The following is a 24,504-nucleotide window of genomic DNA, read 5'->3' as shown; positions in this document are numbered from 1 at the left end:
TTAAGCTGTAAATCAAGTAAAGCTTTGTTCAACTTGAAGGATGGTTTCAGCACTGCATTGCTTTACTAGGAATGGTGGTGTGCCCTTGACTTCCTCCCACCTCTAAGCAGACATGGCCAGTTTCAGGGGAACTTAATCCACTGAGCCACAAAGACACATTGTTGGACAAACTATTAATAAGTTATTTATAAAACAAAAACTGCTCTGAGCCAAAACAACAAATACTAATTTTGTACAAGACGTAAACAGAAAATACAGTGGCATTATATCTTATTTGTTATTTAATTTACAGATAATTTGTTGGTGAATAAATTTGTCTGAATGATCTACTTATTCAAATACTTACACATATAGAAATCTATTCGAATTGTCTCACGAAAGCCTACGGTGTGGCTGGACTGAAGTTTTTAATTAATTACAAACAAAGTTGGTAATTATGGTGTGTTGTCATCCTGTCAACAAAAATTATTTTAATTTATTCTGTTCAAAATATGTCTAAATGTCAGTGTGATTTTAGCAGCTGACTGAAAGGGAGAATTCATCCAACGGCTATTATTTCATGGAAATATACAATTCCACAACTGAAACAATGATCTTCAATAACTGTCAACATTATGTTACCACTTTAATTTTTGTTGTTCTGTGGTGACATCTGGTGAATATCAAGTATACAGTGCTCACTTTCTCGACAGAAAACATGAAAAACTGACAACTAAAAAGAAGTTATAATTCTAAATGCATCTGTATCCTTGCCAGGCCCCTTAGTGCCACCATGTTGTATCAAAGCTGTATAGGTAGGGTCTGGGTTTCCTCACCCACATGGTAAGGCCATGCAGCTGTTGCCCATCGTTCCCTGAGTGAGCACCACATGACATCGAGTGACTGAATTGCCAGCCTTGTACTCTCTTGTGCACATCCATATTGAGTGACATGAGAGGGAGAGTGGCCTGAGCTAGCGAGGCGAGTGCATCACTGCCATTGCACGCTACGCTTACTCGGCTGTTGAGAGCTTGTGAAGTGGTTTCTGTGCTGTGGGCACCGTGGAAAGCAAATTGTCACGTGTTGTTTTCACAAGGACTGCAGATTGTCGTGTTCCGCGCCTCGCAGCATGGGCAAGAAGTGTGCGCAGAGGAAACATGCCACTACGAAGGGTCCTTCAGTTGTGCAACTCACTGAGTCTGCCGACCATGCAAGGAATTCCCGAGAAGACGAGTCGCGGCCTGTCCTCCCTTTGTACGTCTTGTGCAAAGGCGGGTGGACAGCGCTGTTCGACACCATGACAAATTGCGCTAGGAACGAGGTGGTCTATGAGTCTGTCGATACAGACTTACTGATCTGCGTTCGAGCTGCAATTGTGGCCGACCGCAGGGCGATCATGGTCGCAGTGGCTGACAATATCGAAGACGCGCCGCTGGCGCGTGAGAAGGCACCTTCCGTAGCAAGGATGAAGATGACTGAGGCACTCCTCAGGGGGTTAAACCGGACCAACAAGAAGAGGCCGCTGCTCTATGCCGTGACCGTGCAAAACGGCCGACGGCTTGCGGAAGTTGCTGGGCTTCCCAGTTATGACATAAGCTCTCCCGACCGCCACGGACCCCCAGCCCCAGTACTTCAGGTGCCAGGGCGAGGGCCATGTCGCGAAGTATTGCCGCAACGTGGCGTGGTGCGTCAAGTGCTCAGGTGAGCACGACAGCCGCACCTGCAACTGCGGCAGTAACATTCTGTCGACTTGTGTCCAGTGTGGCGGCCCACATTTCGCCAGCTGGTGCAGTTGCCTGCCTGTTTTTACTGCACCCGGTTTTCTCAAGCTGCAACCATGCCGAAGGCGGGGAGGCGCCTGCGGCTGCACCGACGCAGCGGAAGAAGAGAAGACGATGTCGGAAACAATGTAGGGTGCAGAACAGCCTGACGCAGTAGCAGTTCCACCTGCCAAGGGCAGGGACGACCGCCCGGAAATGGGCAGTCAGGATGCAGTTCGCACTCCCGAGAAGAAATGTGGCCTCGAACTCGGCACCGCCATGAAGGAGGCCACTGCAGCCCTCAAAGCCGTCATGGCGGCAGAGAGGGCTGCCTTCGCAGCTGCCATGGCTGCAGAGAAGGAAGAGGCCTTGAGGCAACTGCGTGTAGTCTTCACCCAAGGCCTCATTGCAGTAGTACCTGCGAACATTCCTGCGACCTCGCAGAAGGACGTTCGCGTGCCTGTCCCAGCGGCTGCCCCAGCAGCACCGCAGGTGAAAGGTGCAAAGAAGAAAACCGCCACCCCAGCGGCACTGGTGGCGATGTTGACCGCTGTGGGAGTGGCCCCCGCAAGGAACCGAGAAGACAAAAAGGCAGCCTTCATCGCACGAGCGCGAGCGAACGGCCTGCATTTCTCCATCGCTGAAGTGGTGCAGCTCTCTGAACAAACGGGGCTGCTCGGAGCTACACTGCAGAATGCCTGTGCCATGAAGTAGAGGAGAACACCGAACAGTGGCCTGCTGCCACCGTTATGCACCAGCCTGATGAAGCTGTACCAAGTCACTGACGACAAGTCGCAGCAGAGGGCGTAACAGCAACACATGTGTTGCCACACTGAATTCCTTTGTTACAGGGAGGAAGCCACTGCAGCAAGCCAAGGAGGCTACACACGAGCCCAGCCACAGCACCCGGACTGACCCAGTTAACGAACACGCAGCACGTAGGTAACGATGTATGATACCTCACACTAACCTTACCTCACCTTGCATGCTCTGTCGCAGCTAGCAACCTGCTACTGCCCTTACTACCCGTCCTACTGTTGCAGAGGTTTTTTTCCCTTGGCACTTGCCTCTGCCCTTACAACCACTACCTTTCGATCATTTTCGAACACTTCTATCTCCTGATGGACCATGTTAATGAGTAATCGTACCCAGACGCATGGATAACATCACAGCCCGCATCCTATGACTCCTGATTCAAAAACTAACATGTTTATGAAGGTGATAGAAGAACTTTTAGTTTGGTCACCACATTGGTGTGGGCGTGGAGGGGCCCCATCCTTTATAATGAGTGACATAGACAAGTGCTATTCACATGGATTTGCCACATTGTTGCAGTGCTCTAATTGACATTCACTACCTTCTACATGGCTGGAATGTATCATAACCAGGACACTATGCCACCAGTCGGCATAATGCAATTATATTTAAGTTTCTAGAACAGTGGTCCCCAAATTCAAGAAGGTTTTGAGCTACCATAAAAAAATAAAGACAACACTACAAAGAGAATAGATTGCTACTGACCATATAGAGGAGATGTTGAGTTGCACATGGGCACGACAAAGGGACTACTAACATTTGAGCTTTTGGCCAAAAGGTCTTCTGCTAAAGTAGAAAACACACACAGATTCATGCAAGCACAACTCTCGCACACATGACCGCTGTCTCTGGCCACTGAGGCTGGACTGCGAGCAACTGCAACTGATGGGGGAAGAAATCTGTGGGTGGTGGGGGTAAGGAGGAGGCTGGGATGGGGAGGGGAGGGATAGCAGGGTAGAGGTATGAGAGAGTGTAGTGCTGCTTGTGGGAGCATTTAGGGACGTTGGTGGAGACGGGGCTGTGCTGCAAATTGCACCTGTAGCCTCCCCAAAGCTCTTGCGACTACACCTAGCAGTCCTATCTGTGTCCCTTCATGCTCCCACAAGCAACACTCCACTCTCCTCCATCCCCAGCTCACTATCCCTTCCCCTCCCCACCCCAGATCCCTCCTTATCCCCACAACTCTCAGATAGCTTCTCCCATCAAGTGCAGTTAATTGTAGTCCGGTTTCAGTGGAAAAAGATGGTGGTCATGTGTGTGTGAGTTGTGCTTGCAGGAATGTGTGTGCATTTTCTACTTCAGAAGGCCTTTTGGCTGAAAGCTCAACTGTAGAGCAAACTTTTTGTTGTGCCTGCCTTTGACTAAACATCTCCTCTATATGGCAAGTAGCAATCTTTCCTTTTCAAAATATTAGAACAGATTTTTTTTAACAGACTTATTAACTTTAATGAGAAGGATGAGAATCTTTTTCTCTAGGAACAAGAAGGCCAAGTATTTTCAAAGCTTGAAACTGATTTTAAAGGGAGATCATTTTGAAAATCAATCAGTTTCAACTCCACTGCAGCATTGTTCTCTTAAAAATCAAAAGGCCCCATGACACAAGTAGAGAAATCTTCAGCATCAATCTCTATACAAGGCGATTTGACAAATTGTGCAATAGAGGAAATTCTTCTGAAATTTTGGAAGTTCTCAATTCTGAAAGAATTTCAGTGTATTGTTTGCTACCAGTTAAGAATATTTATAGGGTGTATATGTGCACATGCAAAAAAATTCCTGGATCTCCCGGTTAAAAACACACTTTTTCCCATGTGAAAATACACTTCTTCAAAGGTGAAAATACACTTTTTTTCATGATAAGCGACAGTGTACTTTCCCTTGGAGCTGTAAAAACATCAATCCTTTGAATGGTAAAGGTTTTATTCACCATCAAGAACTTCCCGGTACTTTAGAAAATAAAACTCAGATAAAAAAGAAATGTGTTTTGGAAAGATCTTTGATGTGCAGCAACATGTATGCTACTTATTTTCATATTACGATATGCTGCATATTTTCGTATTATGAAAGTATTAATTCGAGTTCCACCAAACACAACACGTTAATTTCTGAAGCATTGCAATGCTCTATCGTAAGCCAATCATAGCTCATGTCACGTGAACTCATCAGCCAATCATAGCAGACATTCATAGCATAGGCCACATGATGTAGTCAGCCAATGGCAACATCACTGTTAAGTAGAACGAACGCACAAATAGGAAAAGTTAATGTTTTAAATTATTGTACATAGTGTAGGTACAAGTACAGCTAAGCTTTCACATATAATACTACTCTTGAAGATTAATAAGCTACAAGAAAAGTTACACTTTCAAATATAAAATTGGTCTTTTTAGCGTGTGTTACACTTTAATATACATCACACAACTGTACCAGTAAAATTTTAAACAGTGACATTAATGTCTAGTCTTCTGGGCTCAAAATTATTCTAAGTGGCTGGCCCTGAAAGTTTTAAGTTTTAAATGAGAGTCAAACTAACTGTGATTTAAAAAATTCATTGCACATTCTCATACGTAACATCGTTCATCTTGCGTGAAAGAAAATTTCCTTTGCAAATAACGCTTTTTGAAAAATCATTCGTAACATGTTTGTGTGACCTCTTAAACATGGGTTTGTTTCAGCAGCTGCCAGAGAGCACCAGAAAACAAGTGTTACTGCACGTGGGCAGCTATGATGCATAGGACGTCTGTATGTTCATACACATATAGCATTAAGAGATCTTACATGTCGTCATAAAAGAAGTAGGACATCAGAGGATACACCAAGAGCGTAGGAATTTTGTAAGCAATGCTAAAATGCATAATCAGGCTTAAAGTACACATTCATAAGTCCAGATTCAAAATGAATTAGGCCCCAACCTGATATTAAGCTTTTCAGTAAGCTTTTCGGAATGCAAATTTTCTTGGAGTACCAGTATTGTATTGTCTCATGTTTGATTCTTTATTATGGCATAATGCTATAAGTGCCAGGAGATGAAAATGTGCACTTGAAATTCAGTGAACAATTGAAGCTAGCCAACATGTGGAATGAAATGCTTCGTTTCATATAAATAGACTGCATCTGCAGAAAAGATTAATAAAAGCCAGATTTATTTAGTAAGTTGACAAAAATAACTTCATTGTTATGCATGTTAATTAATGCTTGACTGCCAAAAACATGGAAATAAAATCAGAAAACTGAAACTAACAACAGCCTTCCATAATTATGTGCATGTATTATAATTCACTTGATAGGTTACACCACAGAAATCTGTGGTGTTTTTTTTTTCGTTTGATGTGTGAACTGTAAATGGAGAGGAAATAGGACATCAGGAAACAGCAAAATCACTAAATGTAAACACGGGTCACTATCCCCCTCCCCACTAAAACCCAAACTGCTCTGTGCAGGTGCAAATCTGACAGCTTGGCTGAGTCAGAAAAATTTTTCTCTGTAGCATGACTGCTTCTTGCTACTGCTGCAGCCACATTTCAAATAGCCAGAAGTGGGAGAAGGCATGGCAACTGCTCAAAACGAACTTAATGTAAACAGTTGTGACATCACGCTCATCAGAAGCAGTTTGCTGTTATGAAGTATTCCACAGCCTTCATCCTAAAGCCTTTGACACATTTTCCTGTTTATACATTCTTGCCAGTCAAAACTACAAAAATTTAACTAAGGACTAAAACAATGAAAAATTCCTGGAATTCTAGAATACTCCCAGCTTTTTCCTGGTTTTCTCCTAGATAAAAAAATTGCTGGGTTTTTCCCGGGGTTCCCAGTTGTCCCGGTATGTATACACCCTGATTTAACTTTTTGGTGAAGTAGGCGAGGAAAGCACAATCTTACAGCCAAACCAGATCTTCCTGTTGATTGGAGGATTCACCACATTCTTTCAAAAATTCTACTAATGCAGGAAGCAGCTCTTTAACATGTTGTAAAACACTGCCTCTACAAGCCAACGAATTCCATATGAAGCAGTAGATCACCATATTGGCACACTAGTTCATCAGTAAGGGCTCTGAAAAAGCATCTCTGAACTGCAAGTGCTCTAACTTTTTTGACCATTTTTGTATTACATTGTTCATAATTAATAACTTTCCACACAATTCTGGTGTATTAAACAATGGTAGGACAGAAATTTTGGAAATCTGTTGTGTTTATGACCCAAGGCTATGAATCCCTTCTCTCTGCCTACATTCGCAGGAGCTCCATCAGTTGCTTAGTCCACCACTATTTTCACAGGAATATTTTTAAAGTTGATAATAGGTTAGGTTAGGTTAGGTTAGGTTAGTGTTTAACGTCCCGTCGACAACGAGGTCATTAGAGACGGAGCGCAAGCTCGGGTTAGGGAAGGATTGGGAAGGAAATCGGCCGTGCCCTTTCAAAGGAACCATCCCGGCATTTGCCTGAAACGATTTAGGGAAATCACGGAAAACCTAAATCAGGATGGCTGGAGACTGGATTGAACCATCGTCCTCCCGAATGCGAGTCCAGTGTGCTACCACTGCGCCACCTCGTTCGGTGATAATACCTTTAGTTGAAATTATCAGAAGCCATTCTTGCAGAAACAGCCAACTGAGCTTTATCAATTCATCAAGTTGTGGGGAAAATAGCTGCAGCAGTCAACATTACTTTTAAGTTGTGAAATAATGTTAGAATTCATAACCACAACCATCCTCATTACTGTGTTTGCAGAAAGCTGTACAGATTTAATAGCATACATTATCTCAATTTTATTTTTGAAAGTATCAAATAATGAAACTGCAGCTTCTAAAAATGCAGTTCTACAATGTAGTATTCTTGACTGACATTGGATGTGCAGTATAAACAGCCAGTTGTCATTAGTTAGCCAACCTGATGGTTACCACAATCTACCAAAAATGCCACATGAGCTACTTGTAGCTCACAATTGACAGTTTGGTGATCACTACCCAAGACGATTAAGTGAAATTCCTTTTTCGTCGATTACAAGGAAACGGGGATGTACTTTGATGAATGGTTCCAGGATGTGATACATGGGGCCCTAACCTACTCCACTTTACAGGTGGTTTCAAAAAGTCAATCCTATCTCTGGGGAGCTCTCCTTCTCACATCAAAAGTTAAATCCACTAAGCAATGACGATGGCTTCAACAGAGGAGGCTTTCACAAACTTCCTTGGAACCTCCTTATCGGCCCCAGTATATGGCCATATCACCTGTAACTGATGCCAGTCCACATCATAGGCACTGCCAATAGTGTGACCTGTGGAACCAAGCTCTGGTGAAAGGCTGGGCTTAAAATGGTTGCTTGGCACTCCAAGAAACAGTATTGTTCAATATGGCAGCCTCCGTAGCACTGGCAGTGGTCCCAGTGTATATATGGATATTGACATTGACTCTGTCTCTCTCTTTCTCCTTTCTTGCTCTGATTGTGTTCACCAGCATATCTAGGCTTCACATTTCACTCAGTTTTGATGGGCTCACAACTCAATGGACTGTATACTAACTAATGTTTTGGCTTCGACCTTTAATTCTAATGTTGTGTACTACACCCCACAGATGTCTGTTGTTGGTGAAATAAAAGTGTATGTCAGCAATGACACAAAAATAAGCTTGGACACAAACCATTCATCTGTTTTCATCTTAAAATTACTGCTGCCAATTGCATCTTACAATTCCACTTACTCTTCCTGTGGAGCTACCAAATCAGTTTGAAATTTTGAGATCAGCTGGTCTTTCTCCAGTACTCTGTAGTTGTAATGGCATCATTGTATCACGAGAAATGACCAACACCTTTCTTTGTATGGAGTGCAGCACGGTATCACACATGCAAACAATGATGACATTACTTACACTGTATTTTGTTACTGATTGTTCGATGACAGTATGCACATTTGATGTTCTTTGTGTGAGGCAGTCAGATACAGGCAGGAGTTCATAAGAGATACTGATTATTCTCTGTAAGACCATATGCCAAAATGGATAATAAGTAATAATTGTATAGTGACAGTAGCATCATATAATTTCAAATATTGGTTATGACTATATATTGTTTAACAGAATTAATTACTGGAAAATAAGAAAACTATGAATTAAATGGTTTGTGAGGGAAATGTGATTGGACTAATAAAATTTTGAGAATTATTTAACTCACAATAGTGTTTACAGCTCCAGAAATGGAGGTTAGGTTAGCTTACAGCCACTATACAAGCTCAAAAGGCAGTGATACTGCTTTCCAATGTAAAATATCATGCAAGCACATAAACAATGTGTCAGTGCCCTTTATAAAGAACATAAGCAGGCTCTCACTAATAATAGTTGTTTGGGAATGTAGCAAACAGCCATGAATTACACAATGATTATGCATAAAATACAGTTTATGCTATTAATTGCAGTTCTGAGGCTACAATTTTCAATGCTGTTACTTTGGCAAATCTGTAGTACAGCTGGAGGGATAAGTGCAAGGATGTGAGACAGAGTACTTTTTGTGATGACAGAGAATCTACAGAAGCTAGCTAACATAGCAGTCACAAGTGTCAGGTAATTTTGTTGTTCTGAAGTCAAAATTTATCTACATAAGCTTAACACTTGGTGTGTAAGATGTGTGCTGGTTGCTAATGCAGCAGCTTGATAGCAGAGTAATGTCAATATTTCATTCTCTAAAGGCCCGATGAATAATTTTATATTAATTTATTTTTACTTGAGACAAAGATTGCTGTATACTGAAATTACCCACCATACCATTCTTCTGCTGGCTGGTGAGACACCTTGTAGCCCTGGATGATTCCATTTCTTCCTTCCACAGGGGGAGTTTCCCAAGATACTTCCAAGCTCTGAGAGGTTAGTGCAGAACACTGCACATTTTCTGGTGGAAGGCTTGGTACTGTTAACAAAAATCGAATGTGCACATGATCATTACAAAACATTTACAGTTTTAGAAGACTGCATAACTATTGTAATAAGTGATTCAAATATTTTTATTTGAAATGTCAAGACATTCTAACAGAGTAGAACCTTCTTGGTATAAAGTGATTAGCTACAAACTTAAGAGCAAAGCATTGCCTGTAAGAAAGTTTCATGGCTTAAATGAAATAACAATGCCTACCATCCTCTAGGGTCTTCACTGTTATAGGATCTGAAGCTGGGCCAGCTCCTCGACTGTTGTAAGCTTGAACAATAATTGTATATGTGGTAAATTTCGAGAGTCCTTGAAGAGTAGCTTCACCACCATACTGAGTACCAACTTCCACAGTTTTAAGGCTATAGTTGTGACTTGTAGGAGATGGTGATGGAGATGATGGAATGAATGATGGTTGTTCTTGATAACCAACGTAGTAACCAAGAAGATTCCCATTCCAGTGTTCTCTCAGTGGTGGCTCCCATGTAACAAACAGCTCTGTAGAGCTTCTAGCTTCAGCACGAACATCTTGTGGAACTCCAGTTGGAACTGAAAATTGAATCAATGGATTAGCTCTTATTTTAAATAACACAATATTCACTAAAGACCTTTTCTTGCATTCAAATTTCACATTGAACATCTATTACTAAATTTCATGAAACAATTGGAAACTATGAACACCTTTGCTGAAATTCATCTCTATTTTTTGCTGTCCAACTTGATTTTGATGCAAACTGTCTCTGCAGATTTGTACATGTCAGACCCAACAAGAAACTGGACATTTTTTTCATATTATTAGTGCAATTTGTGCCTTCTTAAAAGGCACATTTTTATGCTGATACATTAAGAAAGCATCCTATAACATCATGACTGCATTCATCATGTAACCACCATATAAACTTTGTGTATTTATAGATCTCTTGGTTCTGTATAAGTATTTTGCCATCCATAAAAAGATGATTATATCCAACATTTGATAGCAGAGGATGGGCATCCACTCAGCTGTAGTAGAATGTAATAAATCAGAGCTTCCTTTTTCAAAATTATTATTTCAAGCCTATTTACAGGGTTAAAAAATGTAGTCAAGTTAGAGAGCACAATTAGATCTACCCTAGGGTCTGCCCTGAGTCTCACTGGCCAGTATAAATGGCCACACACACACACACACACACACACACACACACACACACACACACATACACACACACACACACACACACACACACACACACACACACACACAAAGAAAAAGAAAAAGAAAGGGATAGAGAGAAACAATTATGCTCTTGAAAAAGCATAAAGTATTTAGAAAACTGCAATGAACGATCCCCAGCAAGACAGATTTTGTTGAAAATCTATAATAATTGCAGCTTTCGTACAATACTGACAATGATGAGCATATTATGGACTATGAGCTAGGTAAAACATTGTATTAATGTTTCAAAAAAACATTTATTACCTTTCAAATGACTGGAAATTTTACACAAAGGCTTTGCAGCAACTGAAACAAGATTACTTACTCTGTAACACAACTGCATTCTTTGGAGACTAGTTTGACAGTGTGCTGTATATAACTGAATAGCCTCAACATATAGGGTCTGTACCCAACAATTGCAGATACAGGGAATCAATAGAAACAGGACTGGGGCTATGTTTATGCACTGCTCTGCAAAGGTTTGCATCTGCCTTGAGTTTCACTCAGCTCAAAAATGCAGCTGCACCAAATGAATGGCATATTTTTCCATGGCTGGTGTGATGACAAATAAAACTAAGTTAAGCAGCATTTGCTTAAAAACACAGCATTTTCATCATGTTCACCTATTGCCTAAGCCTGTTCTTTAACAGAACTATAGACCATCATTTCTTGAATTGCATGAGAATTCAAAACTCTCTACTCCAAATTCCAGGGGAGGGGAATAATGGTAGCAAGTGTCCCCACTTATTGCCCTCCACTTGCCTCTTGCGGGTAACCACGTAACAGATCCTCAAGGCCAAAGTGTAGCTCCAATTCTCCCAGTGCTATTACTTTTAAATATGTGGACCAAGTTAGACATAAGGAAGTATGACATCATTTGCATATGATTGTTCTTTGCTGCATTGTTCACTATCTTGCAGAAAATGATGCTTTCTATAGAAACTGAATAAGAAAACAAAATGAAATAAACAAGCTTTAGTATGAAAAAAGTACTTTTAATGAGGAATACTGCTGGATAAGAATTTTTTAAAACCATTAGTCACTTAGGCAAAAAATAGTACATAATAAATATAGTTCTTCTCATAAAAATGTTCAAGGAAACAATCACAGTTTTCATCAAACATTGAAGATGATATGATTTTTACCTTCCTCTTGTGTTGTCACCTGGATGACTTCACTAGGATCACTCATGCCAAGTCTATTCTCAGCCATTATTCGAAAATGATAAGAGCTTGCTGGGTTAAGATTTTGTACTGTAGCTGAGGTTTGTGTTCCAGGCACGGTAATTTTTAATGGCTGTGTCTGCCAGGTTTCTGGTAAAAAAGTCATCTTGTTATTAATCTAAAATGAGGACAAGTACTAAATAATAAGTATAAAGATGTCTTAGATAGTTACCTGATACCAGTTTGTACTGAATTGTGTAGCTTGTTATTGGGCTATTTCCAGCATAAGGTTGTGTCCACGAAAGCTGTAGAGATCGACTTTGCTGATCATTGACACGAATATTTTTTGGCATTTCAGGAACCTCTGAAACAAAAATTTTAAATATTTCACTAAGTTATTAATTTATTGGAAATATTGGTACAAGACAGGGAGTATCACAGTTAACAGTAAAAACTGATACTGGTTAAAGTACACGGTAATGGAGACATAAACATTCTGATAAACACAGGTCTGCAAACAAGCCACTTGCGTGATAATAGTGAATGTGTAGGTAAGATCAGTCACTGACTTCAATAATAAGTATTCTCCTAGTCAGTGCAAAAGCATGTCATCTTATATAAGAAGCAAAATGTGAAGATGGGGAACATCCTCAAGCAATCCTGGAAGATCCAGATCACACTGCAGAAACTGAAGGATACATCATTGTGTGGTCCAATGAGACAATCACCTAGTAACTGTAAACACACATTCAACGACAAATGTTGCTGATGTGGTAACTCATGAGAAGCTTGTGTATTCACATCGAACTTGAGGCCAATCAGATGGTGACTCAATCAAAATGCTTACATTTCAAATACACCATACTAACTAGGACAATATTTCATACTGAACTCAATGATGGCTCATAACCATCTCGCAAATGGCTCATTTGCAGAACCATATGCACTACAGTAATTTTTCATCTATTATCAGACACTTTCTACCATGTCAGATCTGTCAGAAAAGCTACCCAAAAAATCAGTCATAGGTGAGAGGAAGGGCATGATGACAGAAAAATCAACAATTAAATTACCAAAAAGAGATGGAAATTGAAAACCAAAGAGGTTACAAGTGACAGAGAAGCCTGCTATTGACAAGTCAGAGAAAAATCAGAGGCACCTCTCGTCCACTTCAGCTGGTGTTGATGTCTGTTTATTTGAAGGAGTATAGTATACATGTTTTCTCTATTATCATTCACCTTTATCATTTCTATGACAGTATTTACATCATCTCCGTTTTTTCTCTGGATTGTCAATAATGCCCTCTCTGTTATTTACAATCTCCCTGCTTTTCTATTCTCATCTCTTTTCTGGTATTTCATCATGACTTTTCTGTCATCTTGCACTGCTGCTCGCTTTTAAGCCAATAGGTTGAATAGCTTCCCTGTCAGATCCTCAAATAGTTTTGTTTCTTGCAATGTTCTTCTTTCTTTTGTCATCTGAAAGATTTTCTTATTCTAGAAGATAATTTTCCTGTCAGATTTTTTTCATGTGCACGAGTCTGCTGCAAAGTCGAAAGCACAAGTTTTTTTGCCTTTATTTGTTTGTAATTTCACCACAGTTACCACCTGTTTATAGATATAGATATAAACATATGTGAATTTGTTACCTTGAACAATGAGCTGTATTGCCATTTCATCTTGCCCATATGAATTACTTGCATAACATGAGAAGACTCCAGTGTCATGGCGATATGTGCGAGAGATTCCTAACTCAGAGACCATGCCATCATCCAGTTTCTGTTCTCTTATTGTATACCTGGAAAAAATTATCTGAAACTAATTGCCACATTCTGTTCTTAATAGCTACATTATGCTACCTTTTTGTTGACTATCCACATTTTTGGTTATTAAGTCATATGAATAAGCTCACTAAATCAAAATGAAAGTATTTCTTCTAGCAGGGGCAGTCAGATAAAATGAGACATACTATATAATGAGGACGGCGTGGACTGATCTGTGTGTACAGAAGTGCCCTCTATTGGGAATGAGGAAGGAATAGCATGAGTGTCCACAACAGTGCAACTTGTCTCCTAAGACTAGGTCAACATGAGGTCAGCGAGTCGTGTCTGCATCTGACTTAACTATGGAGGTCAAGAAAGAGGAACAGTTACATGTAGTGCAATTTTTGACTGCAGAAGGAGTGTCAGGAACTGAAATTCTTGCCAAATGTCTGCCTTGTATGGGAAACACAGTATGTCATGTGCATATGTGTTTGTGTGGAATTAACAATGCTGAGAATGTTGGGTGTCACTGAAAGTCAGTAGTCAGTCAGGACAGGCTCAACATGTCATTACCCATTCTGTCATTGCTGCAATGGAAGCTGCTGTCATCAGAAATGACAGACAGTGAATGGTGTACGTTAGGTTCATGTTGGGCATCAGGCATAGTACTGCTCACACCATATTCTGAAGTTCTGGAAAATCTGTGGATGATGATGATGATGATGACGTTTGGTTTGTCGGGTGTTCAACTCTGCGGTCATCAGCGCCCGTACAGAGTCCCAATTTTTACACAGTCCAATTTTTATCACAATCACACAACTGTCATGAGTGATGATGATGATGAAATGATGAGGACAACACAAACACCCAGTCCCATTGTTGCTTGAGATGAAACATGGCATCATCATTTTGAGCCTAACAATGGAAGCACACGGATACACTCCTATCGAATTATCCAAAGCCTTACGTGACAGCTCTGAGAGAGTCATGACGATCTTTTTTTATTTTATTTTTTTTATTACAAGAATTCATTGCTCATTGACTTTCTGGCACATGGCACCACAATGAGTGCACAGTAGTAGTGGACAATTTGCAAAAACTGAAGCATGACATCTAGTCCAGACACCCAGGAATATTTATGGGTGGCATCATTCTGTTGTAGGGTAATGCCCACCCTCATGTTTCCAAGGTTGTTTCAATTATGCTGCAGAAGTTTTGCTGGGAACCCCATAGCGCATCCTTCAAACAGTCCTGATCCCTCCTCACATGATTTCCATATTTTTGGAGCCCTGAAAAAAGACATCCATGGCCATCGATTTGCTTCAGATGAAGAGGTGCATGCCTGGGTAAAATCATGATTCCATAGGCAACCACAAACATTTTTTCCATGAAGGCATTGACCATCTTGTCTCACAATAGGATAAATGTATTAACAGGTATGGTAAATACTTTTGAAATAATAAAGAGTTTGCTTACTTTTTTTCCATCTGTTTTCATTTGACTTCCCCCATATATTTTATTATGTTATGAATGAAAACAGTTTATAGGAACAATTATAACTCTAGTTATGTAAAGTAGATAGCCCTACAACTATCAGAAGAATTCATAAGGATCTTTTCATGTAGACTTATCCTCCTTATCTAGAGTTCAGAAAGTAGTTACATGCTCTGGTGCAAAGGTATTCAACATGCTCCCAACTAATACACAGCATGACATTTGAATCCCAACCAGTTCAAAAGAAAATTAAAATCACACCTCATTAGCCATTCTTTATACAAATTATCTGAATATTTCTATTCAAGGATTGAAAAGTTTGTTAGCTACAAGGCAAGTAGCCGTGTTCATTCTAAAGCTGCATAACAGGCAGTAATGAATTGTAAACAGGATTCTATAGCTGTAGGTAACTTTTCTTTGAATAATATCAGTGCACTCAACTGGATACCAATCCTTAGGATATAAGAGACAATTTCTGGATGGAGAATTTAATGTAAAGAATGCATTATTTAAATAGTGGAGCTAAGACTATTCAAGTAGATAACACACAACAGAAGATAAACAGCAGCTATTAGATATAAATGAGGGGGCTGCAGCTCCTTGAAAATTAACAGCCACCTCCCTAATTTACTTGATTAAATTTAGCTGGATTCAACATGAGTAGGTTAAGCAGTATAGTGGCTGATTTGCTAAAATAGCATACAAATTATGGTCATCTTATTTGCTTGTCTTTTGTTAATGTATAACTTGACTCACTGCACGTTCCTAAAAGTTCTCTTTCCTGATAGGATCTACGGAACATGATGAGTGAGTGTATGAATGAACTATCTCAACTGGATACCAATCCTTACAATATAAGAGACAATTTCTGGATGGAGAATTTAATGTAAAGAATGCATAATTTAAATAGTGGAGGTAAGACTATTCAAGAAGATAACACACAAATGCAGATATGTAGTGAATTGGTTGGGTCAAGGAATAATTTATAATCACAACAAAGTTCCTGCTCAATGATAAATAACATATCAATAAAGGACGCCCAGCTAGTTCCTGAAAAAGATACATTCTTTTGGTGTATTTGATCTCACTGGAGTTGCATTAGTTCACGCTTCTTATCATCTGGTCATCACTAACTGAAAAGCTGCGTAATCATTTTTAGTATTTATATCAGTCAATAATAAGTTATTGTAAAAAAATCTGTTCTTGCAATAAATTCTCATAAAATGATGAATTATTGTGAGTAATAAAAAACAAAATAGGTCACAATAATGAGACAGAGAATAAGACAACCAAACATCCTTAGCAGCTATACATTACAAGAGAATGTACATTTATTATCTACATCTGTCTTCAGCCATACTGTGCAAACTACTGTGAAATGCATGACAAAGGATATTCCCCATGGTACCAGTTGTCAGGATGTTTTCCTTTTCCATTCATATATCTAGCATGGATATAATTATTACTTAAACATCTATATGTATGTGCTATAATTAGTCTAAATTTGTCTTTGTGATCCTTATGGGATCAATAATTAGGGATTGTAGTATACTCCTAGATTCATCATTTGCTGTTGGTTCTTGGAACTTTGTAGGTACGCTTTCATGGGATAGTTTGCACCTATCTTTAAGTGTTTGCCAGTTTTGTTTTTTTGGAAACTTCATGACAGTCACATTTGAGAATTATTCTATGATGAGTCACACAAGTGTTTTCTAAGTAATTTCTTTTATGGATGGATTGCATTTCACTATAATTCTACCAGAAATATGAAGTCTGCCATCGGCTTTACCTCCAACCAAGCCTATGTGATCATTCAGTTTCCTATCCCTATTACAGAAGTGTAGTGCCTCAGAAAAGTGCATTGCTGACGGGTTTGCTAATGACAGATAATGTTGTGTTATGATGCCTGAGGAAATGGTGTAAAAATGGCAGAGAAGGAAATGGCTCATCATCTGCTTAGCACCACACACACGAGACACATTATGGTTATCACAGAGTCCCCATTTTAACATGGCAGTATTACTTTGGCCAATTCCCATGTGAAGAAGATTAACTGATCTACATGATGGCCATGGCAGGCTGTTTCCTGGGGTAGTTTCTTTCTTGGTGGGCTCCAATCGCATGTAGCTCTGTCCTGCCAGTGTTGATGTATTTTTCCTGCCTTTAACTTCACTAAAGGCGCAGTACTTGAGATAAATCTTTCCTGCGATGAAGACAATGAGTAACAGCTTCACGCCCCTGAAGCCGGTGTCTATCATCGGTGCTCACTTTGCTCCTTTCAAATTTGTGCTGTCAAATTGGGCTATCACTCTGATGTTGGCTGTTGCTATTCTGGCCAGAACTGAGATTTTTCTCAAATAGAGTTGGTGTCAAGTATCCTGTCACCGAGTTTCGTGAAGAGCAATGTTTCGAGTGGCAGGACTGGTACCACAAGGGGGAAGCATATTCTTCTGCTAAGCAGCACAAGGCCAGATACGACTTCCAAAGCAAATGTTGCTTGCTACCCAACTTGTGCCTTTGAGTGTTTTTAAGATACTGTTTCATGCTGTGACCTTTATTCTGAAGCTGTCAGATTGCTCCTTGAATGCAGGCTCCAATCAAGAACAACCCCGAGTCATTTATGGGTAGAGCTGTTGACTGAGAGGAGTTCACAACCACAAGACTTTTAACTTTTAATTGGAATGTTTGTCGTGAAGGTGAAAAGTGCTGACTACTGTTTTACTAGGATTTGGCTTCATGCTGTTATCTTCATAACACTCTCTCAGATAGCCAAGAGCAGACAAAAGTTGCCTTTTGGCACCTTCAAATATGTTACACTGTGTACAGAAGGACACATTGCTGGAATAAATAAATGAGGCGCATGCCTTGTTACATGGTTAATCATTGGTGTACAATTTAAATAATGCGGGAGAACAAATGCTTTGTTGGGGAGCCAGGTATTCATATGAGTTGACTGATTTCCATTGTGACAAACTGATGTCATAGTCATAGGATACCACATTTTTTTTCATTTTGTGAAGTGCACAATTTCGAATTTCTGTACATTTAAAACCAGTTGTCCATCTCTGCACCACTTCAAAATATGACTGATTATTTGTGACCGTATTGTAGACAGTGCTTCATTATACATGACCTGCATCATTTGCAAGAAGTCTGAGATTACTATTAATTTTTTCTACAAGGCCATTAATATACAGCATGAATGGCAAGGGCCCCAGGTCATTCCTCTGTGGTACACATGAAGTTAATTCTATCTCTGTTCATGATTCTCCATCCAAGATAACATGCTGTTTCCTCCCTATCAAGAAATCTTCAATCCAGTCACAATTTTTGCTTGATAAGCCGTATGATCATAATTTCAATAATAAGTTTATGTTATTACTGAATCAATGCTTTTTGGAAGTCAAGAAATACTGCATCTACCTCACTGTCTTGAATCATGGTCTCAGAATATCATGTGAGAAAAGTGGGAATTGGGTTTTGCATGATTGATACTTTCAGAGGAGGTCATCTGTTTGAGATACCTCATTACATTTGAGCACAGAATATGTTCTAAGTTTCTACAACAAATGGATGTCAATGATATAGGATGATTTTGTGGATCATCACTGCTACCCTTCTTGTAGACAGATGTGACCTGTGCTTTCTTCCACGTGTATTGTCATGGTCATGGCCACGTAAAATTTAGAGTACACTGAAAATTTTCTGTCAATGACTCTTATTTTCATTTCTCAAACATTTCAGATGAACATGGCAACAGTAGCTTGTTTTGATGCTTGTGAAAGCAAGACTTCTATTATGTGTAAATTATCCTCCATATGTATGGTCTCATAAGGTTCCACTGTTATTTCACTATAAGAACATCAACCACTTTTCACACCTTCTGATTGATTAGTCTCTTTGCTATTCTCCTTCTGTGAAAACAATGTCTGGATATATTTTAACACTTTCATTTTCTAGCCGACACTGATAATTCATTTTCTGTCAACATGTAGCAAAATATGTCTGCATCTCTTTCTTTTACTTTACATTTGGATAGGATGTGCATATCCACTGTAAGTTGATTTAGCAGTTATTAGAGATCAAAATCACTGAGTAACACAGAAATAATTTTGTTGTGAAATAAATGTAAGAAAACACTTGATATATTTTGTCATGGTTTAATGATGCATGGAATTACTTGTCATTTACCCTCAACTCCCATAGGAGAAATGAACACAAATAGTAAATTCTAAAATTGTGAGATTAAGAGGATATGAATAGCACAATTAAGAATTAGAAGGAAAAGGAGATGAGATGAGGAAAAACCAATGAGAGAGAGAGAGGGAGAGGGAGAGGGAGAGGGAGAGGGAGATGGAGATGGAGGGGGGGGGGGAGAGAAAGAGAGAGAGGGGTGGAGGGGGGGGGAGGGGGAGAGAGAGAGAGAGAGAGAGAGAGAGAGGTGGGGGGGGGGGGAGGGAGCGGAGGAGAGGAGAGATAAGAATGAAGATGAAAAAATAAAAAAAAGCTATTCAGTAAATAACTGGATAAGGTATAGTCTTAAAATAAAAAACTACAGATATTAAAAATATAATAAAAGCAATGTGGTAAAAAGAGAAGGTGGGAAAGAGTTGCATTTTGATGGAGGTCAAGTCCAGGAGAGTTTGGGATGCAAGGAGTTCACGCTCAATTTCACATTTCTGGAGTTAAGGGAATGCAATATCAGTTGGAAAAACAGCCCATGTGGTGTGGCTTTCGAGTGATGCTGTAGATGGTAAAAAGAGAAGGTGGGGGAAGAGTTGCATTTTGATGGAGGTCAAGTCCAGAAGAGTTTGGGATGCAAGGAGTTCACACTCAAGTTCACACTTCTGGAGTTAAGGGAAAGCAATATCAGTTGGAAAAACTGCCCATGTGGTATAGCTTTGAGTGACGCTGTAGAGCACGTTCAGCAACTGGATGCTGGATGTCCCCACAGGCCAACAGCTGTTCTGTGCCCATTCATGTGCTCAGCCAGTTTTCTGGTGGTCACTTCTACATGCATTGCAGTGCAATGGACATATGTTAGTTGGTAAATAGCATAAACAGTTACTCAGTTACGAGACAAAATTGCTGGCCAGTACTTACCTTCAGTTGGTGAAGTTATTGGTACTGTCTGATAATTCTTGAATTAGGGCAGTTCAGCCTCTGTCATTATATACTATGAAGCCAAGTGGTGGAGCCTGAATTAGTGCACTTGGGAATCAGGAATGTAAGAACTTTATTTTCTTGAATAACACTCTCAATTAACAGGCATGGGAAATTTTATATATGAATGAAGAACAGTCTGTCAAGTATCAACATAGTTGAGATGGGAAAACTGTGTAGCTATGTACAAAATTCGTGGACACGAGTAAGTTGTTTGAGAGTCAAAGAATAAAGACTGTCACTGCTGCTGCTGTATACAGCATCACTGGATGGTGCACAATTACAACTTTGTCAGCGTAACAACAACATCTTTTACGTGCAGCAGACGACAGTGGTTTGACGGTAAAGCAGCCTCCGTGGCAGAAGCGGAGCACTGTCGAAAAAATGCACAGGAAAATGCACATGACTTCCAGAATGAGTCGTGCACACCAACTGTGGTTGGGCATCATGTAGTTGTTGCTTCTGTGGTTGTGGGCCTGGTACCGGAAGACAAACCTGTCTTCTTGATACTTTGGCTTTAAGTACCTCCTGGAAGATGTAGGCGGGCTTGATTTGATCAAGAGAGATGGTTGTGCTTTTGCTATTCACCACAATGTCTAGCATCTGTGTACCTCTTCTTAAAACATAAGAGTGCGCCAGTATAAAGAAGCTGTAATGGTGGTTTCATGTTGTCTATACATAGCATTATGTGCGAACAATAGTACAAGTCATGGTGCACATAACTAGGTAGTGTGCCATATCTGAAGGCTCTGCGAGGACAGATGTGAACTATGTGGTGCCACAAACATTGCATAAAACCTGGATCATTTTGAGATGATGACTGCAGAGTCATCTTGAGATGATGACTGCAGAGAGCTGGCATCAATAAATTCTCCTAGAAGATGTAATGCTTCACCATAAATCAGTTCTGCTGCAGAGGAATCAATACCTGGCTTGTAAGTGTTCCACAGACTGAGGAGAACTGTTGGAAGAGTGGTCACCCAGGTGGTATTGTGACATAAGTGCAGCTCAATCATGGCATTGCTCTCATCAGATGATAGCTGGTGGTCTTCTGATGCATATATCCACACACTCTTGCAAGCTGTGTGAAAAAATCAAACTCAAACTGTCATCCACAGACAGCCATAATGTGGAGAGGACAACCAACCCTATTTAACAATGTCAACACAAAAGCAGAAGCTAATATTTCTGTGGAAATATTGTCCAAAAGCACCACTTCCAGCCAACGAGTGAAATGATCTGTTGTACTAAGTAGTATTGGTCATTTTGTGGAGGCAATGGTCCTATTGTGCCAATGTGCACATGCATGAAATGTAAGGTTGTATCCTGGAAATTGCCAATGGACATGTGCATGTGACAAGACACTTTGTTACATTGGCATTATAGGCATGTATGTGTCCAGTTGATACAGTCTTTTTTCCATACCGAGCCATACAAAATGCATTGACATCAGATGAAAAGTCAGACAGATCTAGAGTGACACACATTGTGTGGCCTGTCTATGAATTGCAGCTAGTAACGAAGGGTGTGATCTTCCATTAGAGGTATCACAATACAGTTTGACTTCCTCACCACACATTCTGACAAGTTGCAGCTGTGTCATCAAATAAAAAAACTTTGGAGCTCTTGATCATCTTGCTCTGCCCAAGTCAGTTCCATGAAATCTACAGGCCACGAGACGCTGTTGATGTACAAGAGGCAATCAGCAACTACATTGCTCATACCAGAAAAGTGCTTGATGTTTGTTCTGAATGTAGCTATGAATTCTAGGTACTTACATTGGTGAGGTGAGGAGTAGTTGCTGTTCTGCTTGAAGGCATACATAAAAGTTTGTGATCAGCATAGATGTGAATACTCTTGTTTTTAACTGTGGTCAAAAGTACCTAAACTGCTCCATACACAGCAAGATGCTCATGCTTGTAGGTGCTCCACTTCTGCTGTAATGGTGACACCTCGTGTGAATAGTATGCAAGTGGTTGCCATGAGTCATCTGACCACTGCTGCAACTCTGCACCAATAGTGTTTGACTTGCATCCACTACTAATACTAAGGGAGCATCCAGCCTGGGGTGTGCAAGAAATGCAGCATTCACCGTACTCTGTTTTGTGGCTTGAAACATAGAGCTCGTCAAAACCATCCACTGAACTGTGGTGTTGTTTCTGACTTTCGGGGCAGATGGTGCAGCAGTTAATGATTGTTGCAGTTTCACTGAATGCAGCAGATGTTGGCAATAAAAATTCAAAGTCCCCAGAAACAGGCATGATTCTTTAATGGTGTTCAGTTTTGGTATCTGCAGGACAGCTTTGACTTTTTCTGGTAATGGTAGGGAGCCCACAGAAGAAATTCGATGGCCCAGGAAGGTGATCTCAGATTGTTTGAAAAAACATTTAACCAAAAAACATTTAACCATGTTCAAAAACACACTATACTGCTCTAAACATTTGCACACTTTGATTAAGTGTTGTTGATATTGCTCCCCAGTGGCACAAAAGATATCATCCAGGTATGCAAAACAATATATCAAGCCTTGCAAAACTGAACTGATAAACAACTGCCATGTCTAAGCAGCATTACATAAGCCAAATGTCATGTACATGCATTCAAACAACCCACACAGAGTGATGATAGACACTTTGGGTATGTCCTCCTCTGCTACAGGAATTTGAGTGTAAGCTTTGGTACAATCCAGGATGCTGAACATAGTAGGTCCATGTAAGATGTAACAATGGTACTGGGTAGCTATCTGGTGGAGTTCTGCTGTTAAGTGCATGATAATTTCCACGTGGGCCCCACGCTCCACACTTCTGAGATACTAGGTGTAGAGGGGTTGAACATGGGTGGTTGGATAATGTCTTTTTTAACATAGTGTCAAACGTGACTTTAGTGATAGCCAGACGTCCGAGCGTCAAGCATCTAGGCCTGCTTGATACAGGTGGGCCATTGGTAGTCTTAATATGATGCACTGTATTGTGTAGCACTTGTTTAGGAACATCTGGAGGTCTAATCAGATTAGTAATTGTTGTAGCAGTGTTGTGTGCTTATGGTTACCCCCTTGCATCAGCTTGGCACTGTGAACTGCTGCGCTGCGGCTGAATATCACTAGTCAAGCATTAACCACGTGTGGCAGCAGATTTTAATAAGCTAGAAAGTCAACTCTCATGATGGCTTCTGAGATGTAGGTGACGTTAAAAACCTGATGAAAGAGTAACGTAGCCCCAGATTTAGTTCTGTCTGCTGAGTTATGTAAACTGATATGGAGTCGTTCACCACTGTCAAACAGAATGCTGCCTGTGGTCTGCAATGAGTTGAGGTTCACAGCAAAATACCTAAATTGGAGCTAGTGTCCAACAAATACTTTTGACCTAATTTTCTGTCAGTGATGAAAAGCACCGTGATGGTGACGGGCAATTGGCTGCATCTATGACTGTCTGCTATTGGCATTTGGTTAACCTCATGGTGTAGTACACTTCCTCACCCACTCACTGAACTTATGATAGTACCACCATGTAGAGTGGTCTGCATTGGAGGATGCAGTGCTGCTTGACAAATGGCCCCTAAATTTCTTATGATATCATTCTCTAACATTGGCACTGGTTTGCTTCAACAGCTTGCTAATTTGTGTGCACAGTAAATCCACTTTTGCCACTAAAGAACTGTATTTCTGCATGGTTTTGTCACTGTGCTAACCTGAACAGCAGTGATGGCTTCCTATATTTGGTCTGCAAGCTCTTCAATGGCATCTAACAGCATTTTCGATTGTGGTGTTATTATCACCTCAACCTGTGATGGTAAATGACTGCTTCAAATGGCGTGCAGCAAATTATCTGGGACCAGTGTCTACCTTGCTTCTTAGGCATTGAAGGTACTGTGGTGGTCTGTGGTCACCCATATCCTCTTGTGTCAGCTTTTGACAGATTCTGTTCTCCTGGAAGGCTGCAACTGTTTGAATTAATAAGCTTGTCATAAGAATTTTCTGCCAATGGTGTGGTTATTAAATCCTGTACTTCCTCATTGTAATGGTGCTCTAACTGGCTCAAAATCAGGGCAAACTTCATTGAGTCTGCCTGATTCCAACATAGCAAAAGCTCACCTTACAAACCACAGAACTGTGTTATGTGGCCAGGATAGGAACAGGAGTGTGGCTAATCTTGACACTGCTGTTTGCCTTGCATCTTAGAAGTTTATATCAAAATCATGTTGACTGAGTGCTCTTCAGCTTGCAAATCACGCAGGCTTTCAGATCACACCAACTTTTCAATCACATT

At 40.3% G+C, this 24,504-nt stretch overlaps 1 protein-coding gene across 1 annotated transcript in view; it reads right to left on the bottom strand.

The window, feature by feature from the left end:
- Positions 1 to 24,504, bottom strand: part of LOC124616628 (Down syndrome cell adhesion molecule-like protein Dscam2) — a 375,675-nt gene that overhangs the window by 139,557 nt on the left and 211,614 nt on the right. Inside the window, exons 16-20 of the mRNA XM_047144953.1 lie at positions 13,469 to 13,617; positions 12,053 to 12,184; positions 11,803 to 11,970; positions 9,670 to 10,011; positions 9,301 to 9,447 (exon numbers count right to left, since the gene is read on the bottom strand). Coding sequence (XP_047000909.1) covers positions 9,301 to 9,447; positions 9,670 to 10,011; positions 11,803 to 11,970; positions 12,053 to 12,184; positions 13,469 to 13,617 — 938 coding nt within the window. The remainder of the gene's footprint in view (positions 1 to 9,300; positions 9,448 to 9,669; positions 10,012 to 11,802; positions 11,971 to 12,052; positions 12,185 to 13,468; positions 13,618 to 24,504) is intronic.

The sequence above is a fragment of the Schistocerca americana genome, chromosome 5 (genome assembly GCF_021461395.2).
Source record: "Schistocerca americana isolate TAMUIC-IGC-003095 chromosome 5, iqSchAmer2.1, whole genome shotgun sequence".
Classification (NCBI taxonomy): domain Eukaryota; kingdom Metazoa; phylum Arthropoda; class Insecta; order Orthoptera; family Acrididae; genus Schistocerca; species Schistocerca americana.
Note: the sequence above shows the minus strand (reverse complement) of the source record. Positions and strands in the feature narration are given on the sequence as shown.